Source organism: Caretta caretta, chromosome 1 (assembly GCF_965140235.1).
Source record: "Caretta caretta isolate rCarCar2 chromosome 1, rCarCar1.hap1, whole genome shotgun sequence".
Lineage (NCBI taxonomy): Eukaryota > Metazoa > Chordata > Testudines > Cheloniidae > Caretta > Caretta caretta.
Genome location: NC_134206.1, coordinates 218,367,845 through 218,383,968, shown reverse-complemented (window position 1 = coordinate 218,383,968; position 16,124 = coordinate 218,367,845). Strand labels below are relative to the sequence as shown.

The window sequence follows — 16,124 nt, the reverse complement described above, 5'->3', positions numbered from 1 at the left end:
GGAGGCCAGACACCCATATATGTCCCAGGCCACCAAACTGCCCTGAGGCCAGGTTCACTTGACCTTGACATTTACATGTAAAAGCCAGTGAAGGAAATGCAGAATTGGCTGGCAAGTGGATGGTTTCTGCTGGGAGAGAGAATTTCTGACTTGCTCGAGGTCCCAGTAAACTCCAGTCTGGGTCTGGGACGCTCTGTATGGCTCTGCGGGATTTTCTGCTCCTTCCCCACAGGAAGGCATCGGTATAGACACCCCCTCAACCCCAGCATTCCCCCAGGAGCATCCCGCACCTCCCACCAGGACCTCTGTAACAGGTGGGTTTCTTCTTCCTGGCAGGTGATGGCCAAGGGAGGCATTGTGAGGGCAAGCACCGAGGTGCATCCCATGCGGGATGGAGAACGTGAGTAGAGCTGTGTGAATAACTGACCTTGCGGTTTGCTGGCCGAACCAGAAATCTCAAAAAATAATTGTTTGGGAGCAGCTGAACCATTTCACTTTTGAGCTGCTTTCATCTTTTTTAAATAGAATTGAAGGGAAATTGTAAATGAGGAGTTGTTTTGAATTGAAAAATGGAACCATTCATTGAGGAAATGTCGAAACAAAACTTTCTGATTTGTTGCCAATTTTTTTTCTGAACAAAACCATTTGGTGAATTTCACACAAATTTGTGAAATGTTTTTTGGTTTATCCAAGTCTACATTTTTCAACAACAAAAAATCATCTGAAAAATTTCGGCCCATTCTCATTGTGAGCTCTCCCCACGCCTTTCTCTGTCTGTCCTGGGAGACTGACCTGCTGTGTCTGAAGGAGGTGACGAGAACAGCACCCTTCTCTCCTCTTCACTTTCTCTCTCTCCTCCTTGTCTCACTAGTCATGGTCTCTCTCTCCCTTTGACACACACACAGTTCCCCTGACCGATTTCATTTCATTAATGGCAGTCTCAAGGGATTCCCAGTTTGACTGATTCAGGCTGGCTGGGCAAATTCCACCTTGAGGAGCAGGAGTGTGGAATCCCACCCCCTCTGCAGCCCTGTGTGCACAACCCTCCGCACAGAGCCACTGTACAACACGCACTTCTTTCCTCGCCTTCATTATTGCATGGGCAGGGGCATCCTGCACTGATGGAGGACAGTGCTAGACTCTAGCTGACATGAATTTAGAGGACATGCTGAGATCCACCAAACCCATCTCACCTGAATATCCCACACCAAGTGTCTGCAGTAAGAGTCAAAAGCCTCAACTATGTGCCAAAACTCTTACCCTTGGGTAGCGCATTTTTCAGGGTGGCTGATATTGCAGCCATCATGAGGGAGCCTAAGGAAATGTGTGGCCCTGGAGCTGCTTCTCTATAGCTTAGCCACCCCCATCTCTGTTTCCCAGTTATCCAAGTATTTGAGCTGAGGCTCCCCGTGAGGCCTGATATTGCCCCCCTGGCCCGGGTACTCGTATACACCACTTTACCCAGCGGGGAAGTTATCGCCAATTCCGAAGATTTCAAGATTGAAAACTGCTTTGCCAATAAGGTGAGCATCCGGTTTCTATAACTCGCATTCACCCCATAGACAATGGCCCACCTGTGGAACCTGGAATAGCAAATTTCAAGGGAGACTCAGGAAATGTTCAATGGCTTCATGACCCATCAGGCACTGACCATAGATCAGCAATTGAATATGAGAGAAGAGTGCACATCAGGACTAATTTCCATAGGCAGAATTATGGAGGGTAGAAACAGAACTGACATATAGGGGGCGCTGCTGATCATGTTTGAATTGCACTGGTCAGGGCTGAGGGGCTTTGGCAGAGCTGTGTGGGACCCCAGCATTGTAATAGCAGGGGGCTGCAGGGCAGGACAGAGGGGCATTGGCAAGGCTGTGGGGGGAGCTCAGGGCTGGAATAGCAGGGGGGTTGTAGGGCAGGACTGATGGGCATTGGCAGAGCTGTGGGGCAGCATGTGAAGGTATCTGGAGAAGTAGCTCCTCTAACACCTTTCCTGGGGTTGCAGGTTGACTTGCATTTCTCACTGGCTGAGGGCCTCCCCGCCTCCAACACTCACCTTCAGGTCGAAGCCTCCCCGGGCTCCCTGTGCGCCGTCCGTGCTGTGGACAAGAGTGTCCTCCTCATGAAGCCTGAAGCTGAGCTCTCACCCAGCTCTGTAAGTGCCAGCCTGGCCTGGTGATGAACAGGCACAAGAGATGATCTTGTCTGGAAAGTGCAGAGAATCACTCGTGGGAGCTAGGGCAGAGCAGTCTGCCTGTTATTGTAGGGTCCTGCGTCAGCACAAGGTCTGCGCCCACTGCTTGATCTATGTAGGGCGCTCATGAAAACTGTTGCTGCACCCAGTGATTTATAGTTCTGGGGCTGCTTGTGAGGACACAACCACACATACTGATTTATTACTGGAGGGCCGCTGGTGAGCATTGGTCAGCACACACTGGGTTATTATTATTCTGCAGAAAAGGACCTAGGGGTTACAGTGGACAAGAAGCTGGATCTGAGTCAACAGTGTGCCCTTGTTGCCAAGAAGGCCAATGGCGTTTTGGGCTGTATAAGTAGGGGCATTGCCAGCAGACGGAGGGACGTGATCGTTCTCCTCTATTCGACATTGGTGAGGCCTCATCTGGAGTACTATGTCCAGTTTTGGGCCCCACACTACAAGAAGGATGTGGAAAAATTGGAAAATGTCCAGCAGAGGGCAACAAAAATGATTAGGAGACTGGAACACATGACTTATGAGGAGAGGCTGAGGGAACTGGGATTGTTTAGACTGTGGAAGAGAAGAATGAGGGGGGATTTGATAGCTGTTTTCAACTACCTGAAAGGGGGTTCCAAAGAGGATGGATCTAGACTGTTCTCAGCGGTAGCAGATGATAGAACAAGGAGTAATGGTCTCAAGTTGCAGTGGGGGAGGTTTAGGCTGGATATTAGGAAAAACTTTTTCACTAGGAGGGTGGTGAAACACTGGAATGCGTTACCTAGGGAGACAAGATCATCTCCTTCCTTCAAAGTTTTTAAGGTCAGGCTTGACAAAGCTCTGGCTGGGATGATTTAGCTGGGGATTGGTCCTGCTTTGAGCAGGGGGTTGGATTAGATGACCTCTTGAGGTCCCTTCCAACCCTGATATTCTATGATCCTATGATTATTGAAAAGTCAGTGCTGAGCCGTGGAGTCAGACATTCTGCTCTGTTACTGTAGGGTTTTGTTATTGTAGGATCACCCTTGGTCACTGGGATTGCACGCACAGATGTGTTAGCTTAAAGTTGTCTGTGATCACTAGGGTGGCACACGCTGGTTTATTATTATTGGGCCTGTGGTCACTGACATCGAGACATGTCATACCCGCAGGTGTATGATTTGCTCCCGGTGAAGGAGATCAGGGGTTATAATTACCGGGAGCACCATTTGGAGGAAGAAGACGATAACCCTTGTGTGACACTCAAGAACGTCATTTTAAATGGATTCATCTACGGACCCATTTCTCCTGACGGTGAAGGGGATGCCTACAACGTTCTCAAGGTAGCGCCACGTCTCCCTTTAGTGTGTGAAATCGCTGTTAGTTTAGAAGATTTCCCCACCGTGTTCTTGGCGGAGCAAACTCCTGTCATATCTCATAGGTGCTGTCTGAGCATACTTAGTTGGGTGCTTGTTAGCTAGCTCATTCAAGGTAATAATTAAACCTGGCCCAGAAGACCCCAGATGGAAATCCCCCAGCATTGAGGACTGAATGCCTCTCTCAACCACTGAACTCTAGAGGTTTCCCATCACTAATTTAAACATGACAAGGAGACGTCCTAATAGCTGGGGCAAAGAAATAGAGCGCAGAAATGAGCGACTCAGCCTCTGCAGCCATTTTGTCAAAGAGATCCTGTCCCACACGCTCTCTCTCCCATCTATGTAGGTCTCTGTGAAGTGCCAGTCCCCATTTTATCCACACACGCACGCACATACACACATGTGCGGAGTGCTGCTCTGAGCCAGCACCCAGGGTAATTACCCAACCCCAGCTGGTGAAGGTTTGGTGTCCTGCGGGATCTCAGGTTTGTTGCCGGTGGGACTCACTCCCAAATCACCCAATCCCCAGCACATCTGACAATGACTTGTTAGGCATCTCAGCAGAGAGGCAGGGGATGGACTGGGCCAGAGAGGCTGATCTCCCTCCAGGGCAGGGCTGAGGCAAGCCGGCAGGGGCTGAGTGCATGGCGGAAGCTTGCATGGCTGATGCCTCTGATGAACCTGCTCTGAGGACACACAGGACGTCCGTCTCCAGCCGCTGGTCCGGCGCCTTTCACTGACATAGACCTTGCCCTTGGCTTCCCACCAGCCACACAGGCATTGACCCCTCAGGCCTTAGTATCTGCTCTTGCAATGACCCATCCCTGCACTGTGATAAGCCCGTCACATCCCGATCCAGTCCAGATGGCATGTTTATCTCCCGACGTATGGTTTACTTTACCACATGTCTGTCTGGGTTATCTTTTTACAGGAGATGGGTTTAAAAGTCTTCACCAGCACCAAGGTCCATAAGCCCAAACTCTGCATAGAGAGAATGTACGGTGCACCTGAAGCATATGGTGTTGCTGGTAAATGAGCCTGCTTTGTTTTGCCCTGCTGATACCCCCCTGTTAGGTGCTTTTCCTGCTCCCCTCCCTTTCACCCTCTCCTCTGCATGGAAACTAGACCAGTAGGACCAGACTCTGTTCTCAGCTATGCTGGCCAAAATCCAAGAAAGTCAGGCCTGAAATAGGAATCTGGTCCATTTCCACCTGCTTGCTCACCAGCTAAGAAAATGTGCACTGTTGTAACTACACTGATGCAGTGGCACCTTGCACCCCCCCCAGTGTAGATGTGCTGCACTGGCACAAATTGGCTGCTAAATCTTGTTGAATTTGGTTACAGCTCTCTCAACCTGGAACAGGATAATTTCCACTCCCTTGTTTTCACCTTTCAGCAAGTGCTAGAGAAAAAACTATGCAGAAAGAGAGCCAGGTTCAATGGGGAGGGAGTGTGAACCCATGGGGAGAGTTTAGGACTGGGAATCAGGAAATCTGTACTCCATTCTTAGCTCTCCCATCAACTTGAACTTGGGTGAATCATTTCAATTCTTTGTGCCTTAATATTCCTATCTGTAAAAGGGGATTAATGATACTTACACAGCCTTGTGAAGAGCTCTGAGATTAGATGGCTAAATATTCATGTTAATTATGCTCTCAGTTATACCAGTGGAAATGAAAAGTAACCAGATCAGATCACTGACCCTCTAATCCAATGTCCCTGTTCCTACTGTAGAACATCAGACTACTGGTCTATATATGGCATGTCCTGCCTCCTGACCATATTGGATCAACACTGTCGTCTTTTTAGTGCAGGATCCCTCTTCAGACAGTGGTCAATGGTGGCTGCCTCAGAGTAAGGTGGAAAACCTTGGTAATACACCTCACGGTGCAGTACTGTGGGGTAAATTTCTTCCTGCCTATGGGCTTCTTATCAGCTTGTATCCTGATGCACGAGAACTGATACCCGTGATCATTTGAATCCTAGCTGGTGTCACTAGTGTTGCTGCTACTCTTTGTCATATACAGATACAATTTTTTTCCTGTGACTCTGACTCCGCTACTGCATCTATAATGTCTTGGGGCAGTGAGTTCCACAGGATAATTCCACATTGATATGGATATAGGCAGGGCTCTAGGGGCTGCTTCAACACAGTCATTACAGCTGGGCTTCCCATACACTCTGGGATTGGAGGTGTGGGAATAAATATGTCCATCTATCCCGCCCCTGTAAGGGGTGCTGAAGTCTTTAGAAAGCAGACAGTTTGATATTACAATCGGGCAATACAGATATTTTTTCAGGGGCTTTGAAAGAGGTTCTAAAAAGATGATGACGCTGGGAGAGTGGGGTGGGGAAAAGAATGACTGGTTGCAAGCAGAGATAGTCTAAGTTTGGGTCTGAACATGGCTGAAGTTTGTGAGGAAGGGTTATTAGATCTAGAGTTTAGGATCAGGCCTATCACTAACTGGAAACAAAATGCCATGGTTTAGAATAAGGTCTAACATATTATGTCCTCTCTGCCCTCGCCACACCCTGTACCCCTAATGTCTGAAAGAAGCTCTTACATCTGCGCGGATGTCTTCATCCCTTTTGGATTACATCATCGATCATGGCCCAGTGGAGACCATCCGGAAGTATTTCCCTGAGACGTGGATTTGGGATTTAGTTCCAGTGAAGTAAGTGATGTTTATGGGATGTGGTGAATGCGGTCAACTGGATTACACAGACACTCAGAAGAAGTTGCTCTGACACCATGAGATGTGCTTATATCCTTCTGTCATAGATGCAGTACCTGTTGTAGATAGACTAGAGAGAGACAAGCATGAGGGATGGATAGGCAGGTAGAGGAAAGGCAGGAAGTAAGTTAACTAGTTCTACTAAAACACCACAGCCACTCCTTCTCCTCTCAGTAACTGGGAGACAATTAATTGTGTGGATCACAATGGACAATCCCCTGTTAAGTGATCCAGCACGAGGTGACCTGCCTGGGAAGTGTGTGTGTGTGTCGGAGGAGGTGTAATTTCTTTTTGGTCCCAGCTCTGGTACAGAAGTCACTATTAGCTATGCATCTCATCCTTTTCTATAGCCGTGTGTCTGAGGGATTTTCTGTTCACCGTGGAACCCCACCCCTTGTCTTGTTACTTGAATGATTCTTCTGTGGAGCTGGATGTAGGATGGGATGGGAGGAAGTGCTCTGCAGTGAGCCTACAATAACCAACCGGCATGCACACCCCAGTGCTCCCAAAGGACCCTGCAGTTACAAATGGGGGGTGGGGGTTCATTCAGGATGCTGTGCGGGGCACGGTTGTTTCCCGCAAAGGTAGGAAAGCTCCCCCCATCTCCTTGTTTGGTCACCAGGTCTGATGGAAGTGCTGATTTGGCCGTGACCATCCCCGACACCATCACAGAATGGAAAGCCAATGTGTTCTGCACTTCAAGTGATACTGGCTTTGGCCTGTCCCCGACCGTGTGCCTCAGAGCCTTCCAGCCCTTCTTCGTGGAGCTCACCCTGCCCTACTCTGTGGTGCGCGGCGAGGCCTTCACACTAAAGGCCACTGTCTTCAACTACCTGACCCGCTGCATCAGAGTAAGGGACGTTTGCAGCTTTCCTCAGCAGGGGGCAGGGAGGAGACCACATGGGCCAGTTGCAACATGGTTTCCCATCCAGGGGAGGCAGCTGATTGGCCTCTAGCAAATTGTCTTATTACAGTGGTAAGAAATGGGTGATGGAAAGGAGGAATCTGATTGGCTCCTAGGTGTGTGTTACTACTGGGGTACAGAGTGGGCATTAGGAAAGAAGGAATCTGTTTGGCTGACAAAGGTTTGCGAGCTGCAGATATACCTGAGACCAACTTCCTGTGTGGCTGAAGGCACCTGACCTTAGACCTCCTGTGCCTATCTCATGACCCCATGGCAAGCAAGGTACCTGGCGTGACCACACACTGTGCATCACCCCTTACTCTAGCAGAGACTCCCGGCTTCCTGGAATGGACACCATCCATTATGTGCTTGGCCTTTGGCCTCATGCCACACAAGCCCCCCAGCTGCACTACGGCTGCTGGGAAACTCACTGGCCTGTTGCATCCATGGAAACGGCACTGACTCTCTAGCCCCACTGGCCTGCAGTGTATTCCTGCTCCAGCACAAGGGACTGGAGGGGACTCAGGAAGGGGGTCCCTGCAAAATTGTGGTGACTTTTCTCTCAGCTTTTATTTAAATGGGTTTCATTCTAGATAAAGTGAAGCGGGAACAAGCTCTATGGTGTTAAGAGCCCCCAAGGCACTCTCATCCTCTTCCCCATCCCTTTCCTGCCCTTCGCTACGCTCACTGATGGTCCCCAATTCTGTTCTCTCTCAGCTACTCCCAGATAGCCCCCCGCCCCCCACAGCCAGCACTTCACCTCCTCCCCTAACAAGACATCAGAGGGGTCTCAGACTCATGCCAAGGTGGTAAATTTGAGGTCACCATTTTGTCTTTATTCCCACAACTGGTCCTGAGTCCCTCAGGCCCTGCAATCTCCTGTTTCTTCAGAGCCATGCGCCCAATTCTCTGCCCCTCCTCAGTCTCCTGCACCTCCCCAAACCACGGTACCCCTCAGCTTTCCCCACCTCAATCCCTGCCCCACCAAATCCCTGTGGCCCCCAAACTCCCTGCCCCCTCTCCTCCCCTGCCTTGTCTCATCTCCATTTACCCACAACCCCCTTGAACCCTTCTCTCTCCCTGCCTGATGGCACCTTTCTGTACAATGGACAGGTCAGCATCTCACTGGTTTCATCTAATGACTTCCGGGCTACCCCTGTGGAGAAGGAAGAAGAATCTTATTGTCTCTGTGTGAACGGACGGAAAACAGTGTCTTGGACTGTGACCCCAAAATCTCTGGGTAAGGGACCTGGAAACTTCAAAATCTCAGGATCAGGGACTAATGGATGGGTCCAAAACCTCTTTGAAAGGGACCAAATGGCACCGAAATTTCTGGATAAGATTTCTGGCGTTTCCAACCTCTCTGGAAGGGACTGATCTGCTGTGAAAGGAGGAAGGCTGGCCTTATGGCTGAGGCACTGGACTGGACTCAGGAGACCTAGACTCAGTGTCCAGCGCTTGGGAAAGTCAATGTCCCGGTGCCTCAGTTTCCCCATCTGTAAAATTGGAATAATACATTCATCCATGTATGGGAGGTGCAGTACACGACTGCGATGAGGGCCATATAAATACCTGGACTGACAGACTGGTTGGGTCTGAAATTTCTGGAAAAGAAAGATGATGGCTCTGACACCATGCAGGGGTCTGAGTGTCAGAATCTGAAGGCCTGCCCCTGCACTCCCCTCCTCTCCATCTTGCCCAGCCCCATTCAGCGTAGCTGTTGGAGCCGAGGGGTTGGAACTAAGGCTTCTGCAGAGCTGTGCTATAGTGCTAACTACATGTGACTTGAGCTCTGCCCTCTTTAGAGAGGTTTCCATGTAATCCGTGGTGCTGCAAAGCACAACATCAAGCGAATGACTCTGACACCCCTGTAGCTGCAGTGCCTGGCAGAACACTTATCCTTCTTTGTTCCAGGTACTGTGAATTTCTCAGTGAGCGCTGAGGCCCTGAAGACAGATCTGCCCTGCGGGAACGAGGTAGTGGAGTCCCTGGACAAAGGGCGGAGGGACACGGTGATCAAACAGCTGTTAGTGGAGGTAGGTGGGCTGTTTAGTCCCTGTGGAATAGAGAAGCCATGATAACTTACTGCTGTGTAGTGACAACTGATATAATGCTGCAGGTCTTCTTGGTTTTATTGGGAAATGTAAGGGGACTGTTGCCCCCTTACTAACATTCAGTGGGGGTGTTTTAGTTGCTAGCTCCCAGTACTAAAAGGGGGAAGGGTCGATGGGGAATCAGGACCCTGAGACTGACAGCCTCCAGGTACAATGGAGAGAGGCCAGTGCTCCAGGTCAGCCTGAATGACAGGGTGAGCAGGCTAATCAAAGAGTCAGGAGGCCAGGGAGGTCCCATCTTCCGTGTGAGCTGGATTTGCCTGGGTCAGACAGAGTGGGGCCAAGCTAAGGAGAAAGCAGGGGTCCAAGCTGAGCTGTGCTAGATCCAGAGAGAGCAGACCCTGTCCTGGGAGCAGAGCTGCAGCCCCAAAGCCAGAGGCACAGCCCAGAGAGAGCAGACTTGCCCTGGGAGCAGAGCTGCAGCAACCAGAGCCAGAGGGGCCAGAAAAGCAGCCCACGAAGCAGGTCAGTGCTGGGAGCAGAGTCACAGAAGCAGCCTGCAGAGCAGACCTGTCCTGGGAGCAGAGCTGCAGCAACCAGAGGCAGAGGGGCCAAAGAAGCAGCCCAGGGAGCTGGAGGCAGCAGCAGTGCAGAGACCGAGTGGTGCTGCTGGGGCTGGAGCAGTCCGGAGCTGGGTGCAGTGAGCAGCTGGGGAGAGTGAGGGGGACCCTGGGCAGCAGGCCCAGCACAGGGAGACGCCTCAGCCAAGGGGCTCTGCAGGCCAGGCTTGGATCGTAACCCTGACAGGGCGGGGGCGACACTGGGAAGAAGGGTCCTACCACTTAGAGCCTGAGAGTGTGTGGCCACCACTAGAGCAAGTGTCCAAACCACAGCATCCCTGCAGCACAACCAGGGCCTGAGAAGAAGGCCTGGGACTTACAAGGAACAGACTGTGAACTGTCCTGACATTCCAGAGACACTGTTTGTGATGTTCCCTGCCACAGAGCGGGTTGATGTGTTTCCTTTCACCTTTCCCATTTTCCCTTATTCTTTTTAAAATTAATTGTTGATTAAATAACTTGGATTTGCTTTAACATGTATGTAATGGTCAGTGGGTCAGAGAAGTGCCCAGTGCAGAGAGAGTACCCCGGAGTGGGGACACCCTAGCCCCTGTCCTAGGTGACCACAGCAGGGTTGGGGGTCGAGCCCCCCAGGAATCCTGGGCCCAGCCTTGTTGGGGTTACGAGGACTCTGCCAGACAGAAGAGTGGAAGGGGAGTCCTCAAGGGCAGGGAGGCCACTGGGTAAAGGAAATGGGAGCGAGGACTCAGATTCTTTTGCTAGCCCACTTCACCGGGGTAGTGCAGAAGCCAGGAAAGTTCCCCACAAGAGCGGGACTATTCCCCCACTTACAGAAACCTTGATGACTTCATATGATCACACACTGTCTAATGCTGTAAAGGGAAGCAGCGATAAGTCACTACATTGGCCAATATAAACTGTAATACTGCATCACTTCTTACAGGAAAATACTGGTACCTTGTTGCACCGTGTGACTGAAATAATGAGCAAAGGTGATACGTTTGCCACAGCCATGTCTTTTGGGACAGAAACCATGACTTTTCGGTTTTGTCTATAACAAGTCATGGGATCAAGCCCTCAGCAGTGTAGATTGGCATAGCTCCATTCAATTCAATGCAGCTCTGCGGATTTACACCAGCTGTGAATGTGGACCGTGGTCCTTGTAAATTGAGCTGTGCGAATAACTGATTTTTTGGTTTGCTGGCCAACTGAAAAATCAAAAAAAGAATCGTTTTGGGCCAACCCAAATAGAAATGTTTCAGGGTTTTTTGGTGAACCGAAACAGTCAAAAAATGTAGTTTGAAGTCCAACAAAATGTTTGATTTGACCTGACATGAAATGCTCTTTCTTTTTCAATCTTTTTTACCATTTTAAAAAAAATAGTGTTGAACTAAAATTAAAATGAAAAAAGCAATTTTGAATTGAAAAATCAAAACATTTTATTTCGAAAATGTCCAAATAAAATGTTTTGATTTTTTTCATTGAAACAATTTGGTGAATGCAGCACAAATATGAGAAATGTTTTGGTTAACCTGAATCTTCATTTTACAGCGAAGAAAAGCTTTTCCAAAAATTTACTTCTTTTCTTGTAAACCCTGCCAGCCCATCCCCAAATAGGACACTTCCAGGACCTGTAACAAATCTTGTGCTGTATGTGACCAGTGTAGTGGAATATGGGAGAGTGACTGCATTTAGAACATTTTTGAATTATTTGTGAATTATCATTATTTATTTTAAATCATTTAGCTTCATAATTTAAAAAAAAATCTCAAGGTAATGTGAGCCAATTTTTTTTTGTATAGTTTTCTATAAATTTGTCTCTTTCAGTATTTTGTGATGAGGAACCCCTGGCTTTTCCCATTTTTTTTAAAAATGACGCCCAACGAGACTTAATAATAATTCATAATATAAACCTCCACAGCTATTCTATGTAATAGGGAAGTAGTGATAATTTGTTACGTAGTCTGATCAGAGCAATATCACGTGATAGAAGGTAGCCACTCCTCTCTCCATTATAGGAAAGCACTAATCATTTTTAAATTGTTTGATGTAAGCTGTAACACATGATCTAATACTGCAGCTCCTCTCTGAGTTACAGAAATGGATCCCACCTTTTTCAGTAAGATACAATTCACATTATTGTATCAACCCAGAAAAAACAACTCTGTAAGCTTCAAGGTAGGAGTGAGTCCTGTTGCCAGTTCTGGGTGCCACGCTTTAGGAAAGACATGAGTAAATTGGAGAGAGTCCAAAGGAGAGCAACAAAAATGAAAAAACCTGACGTATGAGGAAAGGTTGAAAGAATTGGGCATATTTAGTCTAGAGAAGAGATGGCTGAGTGGAGTACAAGATAACAGTCTTCAAATATGTGCTACAAAGGGAATGGTGATCAGTTGTTCTCCATGTCCACCAAGGGTAAAACAAGAAGAAATTGGCAAGAGAGGTGTGATACCAGGAATAACTTTCTAACTGTAAGGGTAGATAAGCTCTGGCACAGGTTACCTAGGAAGGCTGCGGATTCCCCATTATTGCAGGTTTAAGAACAGTTTGGACAAACACCTGTCCAGGATAGTCTAGGTGTACTTGGCTCTGCCACATTCTGAGGGGGGTGGATTAGATGACCTCTCAAGGTCCCGTCTAGCCCTACATTTCTATGATTCTGTCCTGTTACAGTGAATCTGTTTTGGCTTTTGCTTTAAAGTTATCCTATGTGCCAAGTGAAATTTGAATTCTAACTTGGCTCCTTTTTCAATACATAGGGACACAAAGAACTGTGAAACACTTCACAAAAAAATTTGAAATAAGTGATTTCTAAATGGCTTCAGCTGAAGAAGTATTCACTTTGCTTCCGTCGCATTAGTGGAAATGTCCAACTTTATCTTGGGCTGATCTGACAGTTCTGTAAACACAGATTATTTTTCTCAGAATTATGAAGGAGATGAAAATTGGGCTTAAAATAATAGGAGACTAGTAGCAACTTTAGGGAGTGTACTGGGGGGAGGAATAGCTCAGTGGTTGGTGCATTGGCCTGCTAAACCCAGGGTTGTGAGTTCAGCCCTTGAGGGGGCCATTTAGGGATCTGGGGTAAAAATTGGGGATTGGCCCTGCTTTGAGCAGGGGGTTGGACTAGATCCCTTCCAACCCTGAGATTCTACAGTCTTGCCCTATTATTTTAAAGAACTGACTAGAGCACCACTGCCCTCTACCTGATGGAATCAGAAATGCTCATCTGCGTTTGCTAGGCTAACAAAAAGTTAGAGCTGGTTGAAAAACAGGATTTTTTTCCCCAGTGAATCTTTCACCAGAAAAAAAAAGTCTAAAAAATATTTGATCACTGCATTTGAATTTCCTGTGAAACTCAACAGCAGATTTGTCACTGAGATTAATTTTGAAAAGACATTTTGAAACAAAACAAAAATGTTCATATTAACCTCAAATGTTGTTTTAGTGTGTGTGTGTGTGGGGGGGGGTGTTCAACTTTTGGATTCACCCTTCCCCCTGCCATACACACACACACACACACACACACACACACACACACACACTTTTAAAAAGTTTTAACCTTTTTCGACTGAAGAAAGAGAGGGAAAGGTTTTTTGAAAGAGAGGGAAAGCCCCTTTTCACACTTGGCTACTGTTTTCCACCTGGCAAAAGTTGGAAAACAGTTATAAAAAGGGGGAAAACCGACTAGTCTCAGAATAAAAATTTGCGGGGGAGGGGTGTGTTCCAAAACCAAAAATTGTTTTGATTAAACCCTCTTTTTTTTCACAACATTTAGTTCATGAGTTTTAGTCAAAACTGTTCTCGTCATCTCAATAAATAACAGGGCTTCTTCCTTAGCTCAAGCCATGGGGGTCTAGGCCTTTGGAGCAAGAGGAGCTGAGTTCTATCCCTACTGTAGCCCTACAGGACTAATCGGCCACAGTGTGTAATGGTGAATTTCTAGGTGGCCCTGCAGTCATTACAATATGTCATTTCAGGGCACTGAGCGCTTTGGCCCTGACTCTGCAAAGCTTGCTTTACTTTAGGCACATGAGTTGTCCCATTGATCTCAAACAGGCTTAAAGTTAAACACTTGGCAGGATTCAGCCCCTACAATACTTCATTAGCATCACAGCATATTATCAGCACCAGCACCTGGTGTAAAGCTGGAAGTTCTCTCTGTATCACAAGCAAAGCCCATGTTTTACAGTGTGCTAACAGCAACTAATCACCCATGGTAGATCACTGCAATATCCTCCCCTTAGGAGTGAGGAGGCAATAACTTCTTAGTAGCTGATTTCCAACTATTATCTGCTGGCTTTATGAGAATTATTGTTACATGAGAATTTGCAAGTCTCCCTCTTTCTCTGATTCACTTCCTTTTCTTTCTTTCTTTCTTTTTCTTCTCCCCAACTTTTTCCTCCTCCCCATCTCTCTCCATCACCCCTGCCCAGATGTTTCTGAAACCAGGTGCTCAATATCTCTGCAGGTTCTCACCTTTCTGATTTTTCTTCCCCTTCCCTTTTCCTCCCCAACCGAAAGCCTGAAGGGCTTGAGAAGGAAACGACCTACAACTTCCTGCTCTGTGCAGCTGGTAAGAGCCCTACCCCTCCTGACCTGCTTCTGCAAAGGGAAGGGTGGAAACCCCGGGTGTCCGAGGGGAAGAGCTAACGAGAGTAGTAATATGGGACTGAAGAAAGTGGGACACCTCCAGCTGGATAACGAGGAAACATTTCCTAACACTGAAGGTCTAGAATGGTGCCCAAGGGAAGGGCTGGAAGCGTAGGTCTTAGGGAACGTTCCTGACCCGGGTGCTGGGAAGATGGGCTAGATGGGATTTAATGGGGCTTTCCCCTTCTCTCACTCTGTGATTCCATGGAGTGAAATTACAAACTGGAAGGTGCCAGAGAAAGAGCTGGAGACTACAGTTCCCGTGTCTCGCCAGGTGGTGACACCTCGCTCCATGTGGAGGGCTGGGGTGGCAGGAGAGGGGATCCACTCCTGAGAGGGGAGTTGGAGATGGGTTCACTATAAAGCTATGGAGGAATGGAGCTGCTAAAGGCAGGGAGCCCCTGTGCAGTGCCAGGGGAAAGACAGCAGCAGGGGCAGTATCCTAGCTCCTGTGCTGGGGTCTGCTCACTGCTACACAGGGGGGGATTTTACTACAAGCCCATCTATGTCACTTTTCCCCAGGAAAAACAGTGCCGCAGCTAATGCCCCTGAAGCTCCCAGAGAACGTGGTGCAGGGCTCGGCCAGAGCCTATTTCTCAGTGCTGGGTAAGTGAGGCAGTCCGAGGAGCCCAGCTGGGGGTGCTGCTGCCGTTCTCTCCCCCTTCCTGACGGTTCTGGTCTCTCTACCCGTTCCACTCCTCACCCCTTTGTGCACCCATCACAGCCCCTCCACTTATCCCCCAGCTGCCCACTGCTGTAGTCTCTTGCTAGCACTTCACCCCTTTTTCTCTCTCCTTCCCCCTACCTCTGGGCCCACGTCTCTAGCTATTCATCCAGCCTAGTGCTCCCATCTGTCCTTCCAGCAGCACGCCCTTCACTTTTCAGAGTAACAGCCGTGTTAGTCTGTCTTCGCAAAAAGAAAAGGAGGACTTGTGGCACCTTAGAGACTAACCAATTTATTTGAGCATGAGCTTTCGTGAGCTACAGCTCACTTCATCGGATGCATCCGATGAAGTGAGCTGTAGCTCACGAAAGCTCATGCTCAAATAAATTGGTTAGTCTCTAAGGTGCCCTTCACTTTGCCTTTCATGTGTCCCTTCTCTCTCAGAGCATATTTCTCTGTCTCCTCCTTTCTCTGGGTTGTGTGTGTGTCTCTCTTTCCCTCCTATTGCCTGTGATCTCACAAGCCTGTTACGGATGTCTCACATTAGCATCCTTGCTCTGCGGTGCACTCTGCCTCCGCAGGCAGGCGGCTGGGCCACACTGACTCCCTGTGTCTCCATCCCCAGGCGATATCCTCGGCACAGCCATGCAGAACCTGCAGCAGCTTCTCCAAATGCCCTTCGGCTGCGGGGAGCAGAACATGGTCCTGTTTGCCCCCAACATCTACATCCTGGACTATCTGAATAAGACAGGGCAGCTGAGCGAGGAGACCAAATCCAAGGCTGTCGGATACTTAGTCAGCGGTGAGGAGGGACGGGGCTTTTATTTCTTCACTTACTCCCTTCCAAGGTCGTGCTGGGAGCTTTTTGTGTCCGCCTTGCTCAGATAATGCTTCCACTGGGAAGGATGGATGGACTGAGGGGACCACCTGTCTCTCGGGCGGAGCCCACTTGAACCTTCTCAGCCCTGTCATCCCATTGCTCCC

General features: G+C 48.5%; 1 protein-coding gene across 2 annotated transcripts in view; it reads left to right on the top strand.

Moving 5' to 3' along the window:
* Nucleotides 1-16,124, top strand: part of LOC125623248 (alpha-2-macroglobulin-like) — a 57,574-nt gene that overhangs the window by 22,833 nt on the left and 18,617 nt on the right. The window contains exons 13-24 of one of the 2 annotated variants that reach the window (XM_075120420.1): nucleotides 337-400; nucleotides 1,381-1,523; nucleotides 2,003-2,152; nucleotides 3,343-3,513; nucleotides 4,481-4,577; nucleotides 6,107-6,224; nucleotides 6,907-7,135; nucleotides 8,302-8,428; nucleotides 9,103-9,224; nucleotides 14,348-14,399; nucleotides 14,999-15,082; nucleotides 15,766-15,942. In XM_075120420.1, coding sequence (XP_074976521.1) covers nucleotides 337-400; nucleotides 1,381-1,523; nucleotides 2,003-2,152; nucleotides 3,343-3,513; nucleotides 4,481-4,577; nucleotides 6,107-6,224; nucleotides 6,907-7,135; nucleotides 8,302-8,428; nucleotides 9,103-9,224; nucleotides 14,348-14,399; nucleotides 14,999-15,082; nucleotides 15,766-15,942 — 1,534 coding nt within the window. Of the gene's footprint in view, nucleotides 1-336; nucleotides 401-1,380; nucleotides 1,524-2,002; nucleotides 2,153-3,342; nucleotides 3,514-4,480; nucleotides 4,578-6,103; nucleotides 6,225-6,906; nucleotides 7,136-8,301; nucleotides 8,429-9,102; nucleotides 9,225-14,347; nucleotides 14,400-14,998; nucleotides 15,083-15,765; nucleotides 15,943-16,124 lie in introns of both variants that reach the window. The other variant, XM_075120417.1, reaches the window with a different exon arrangement.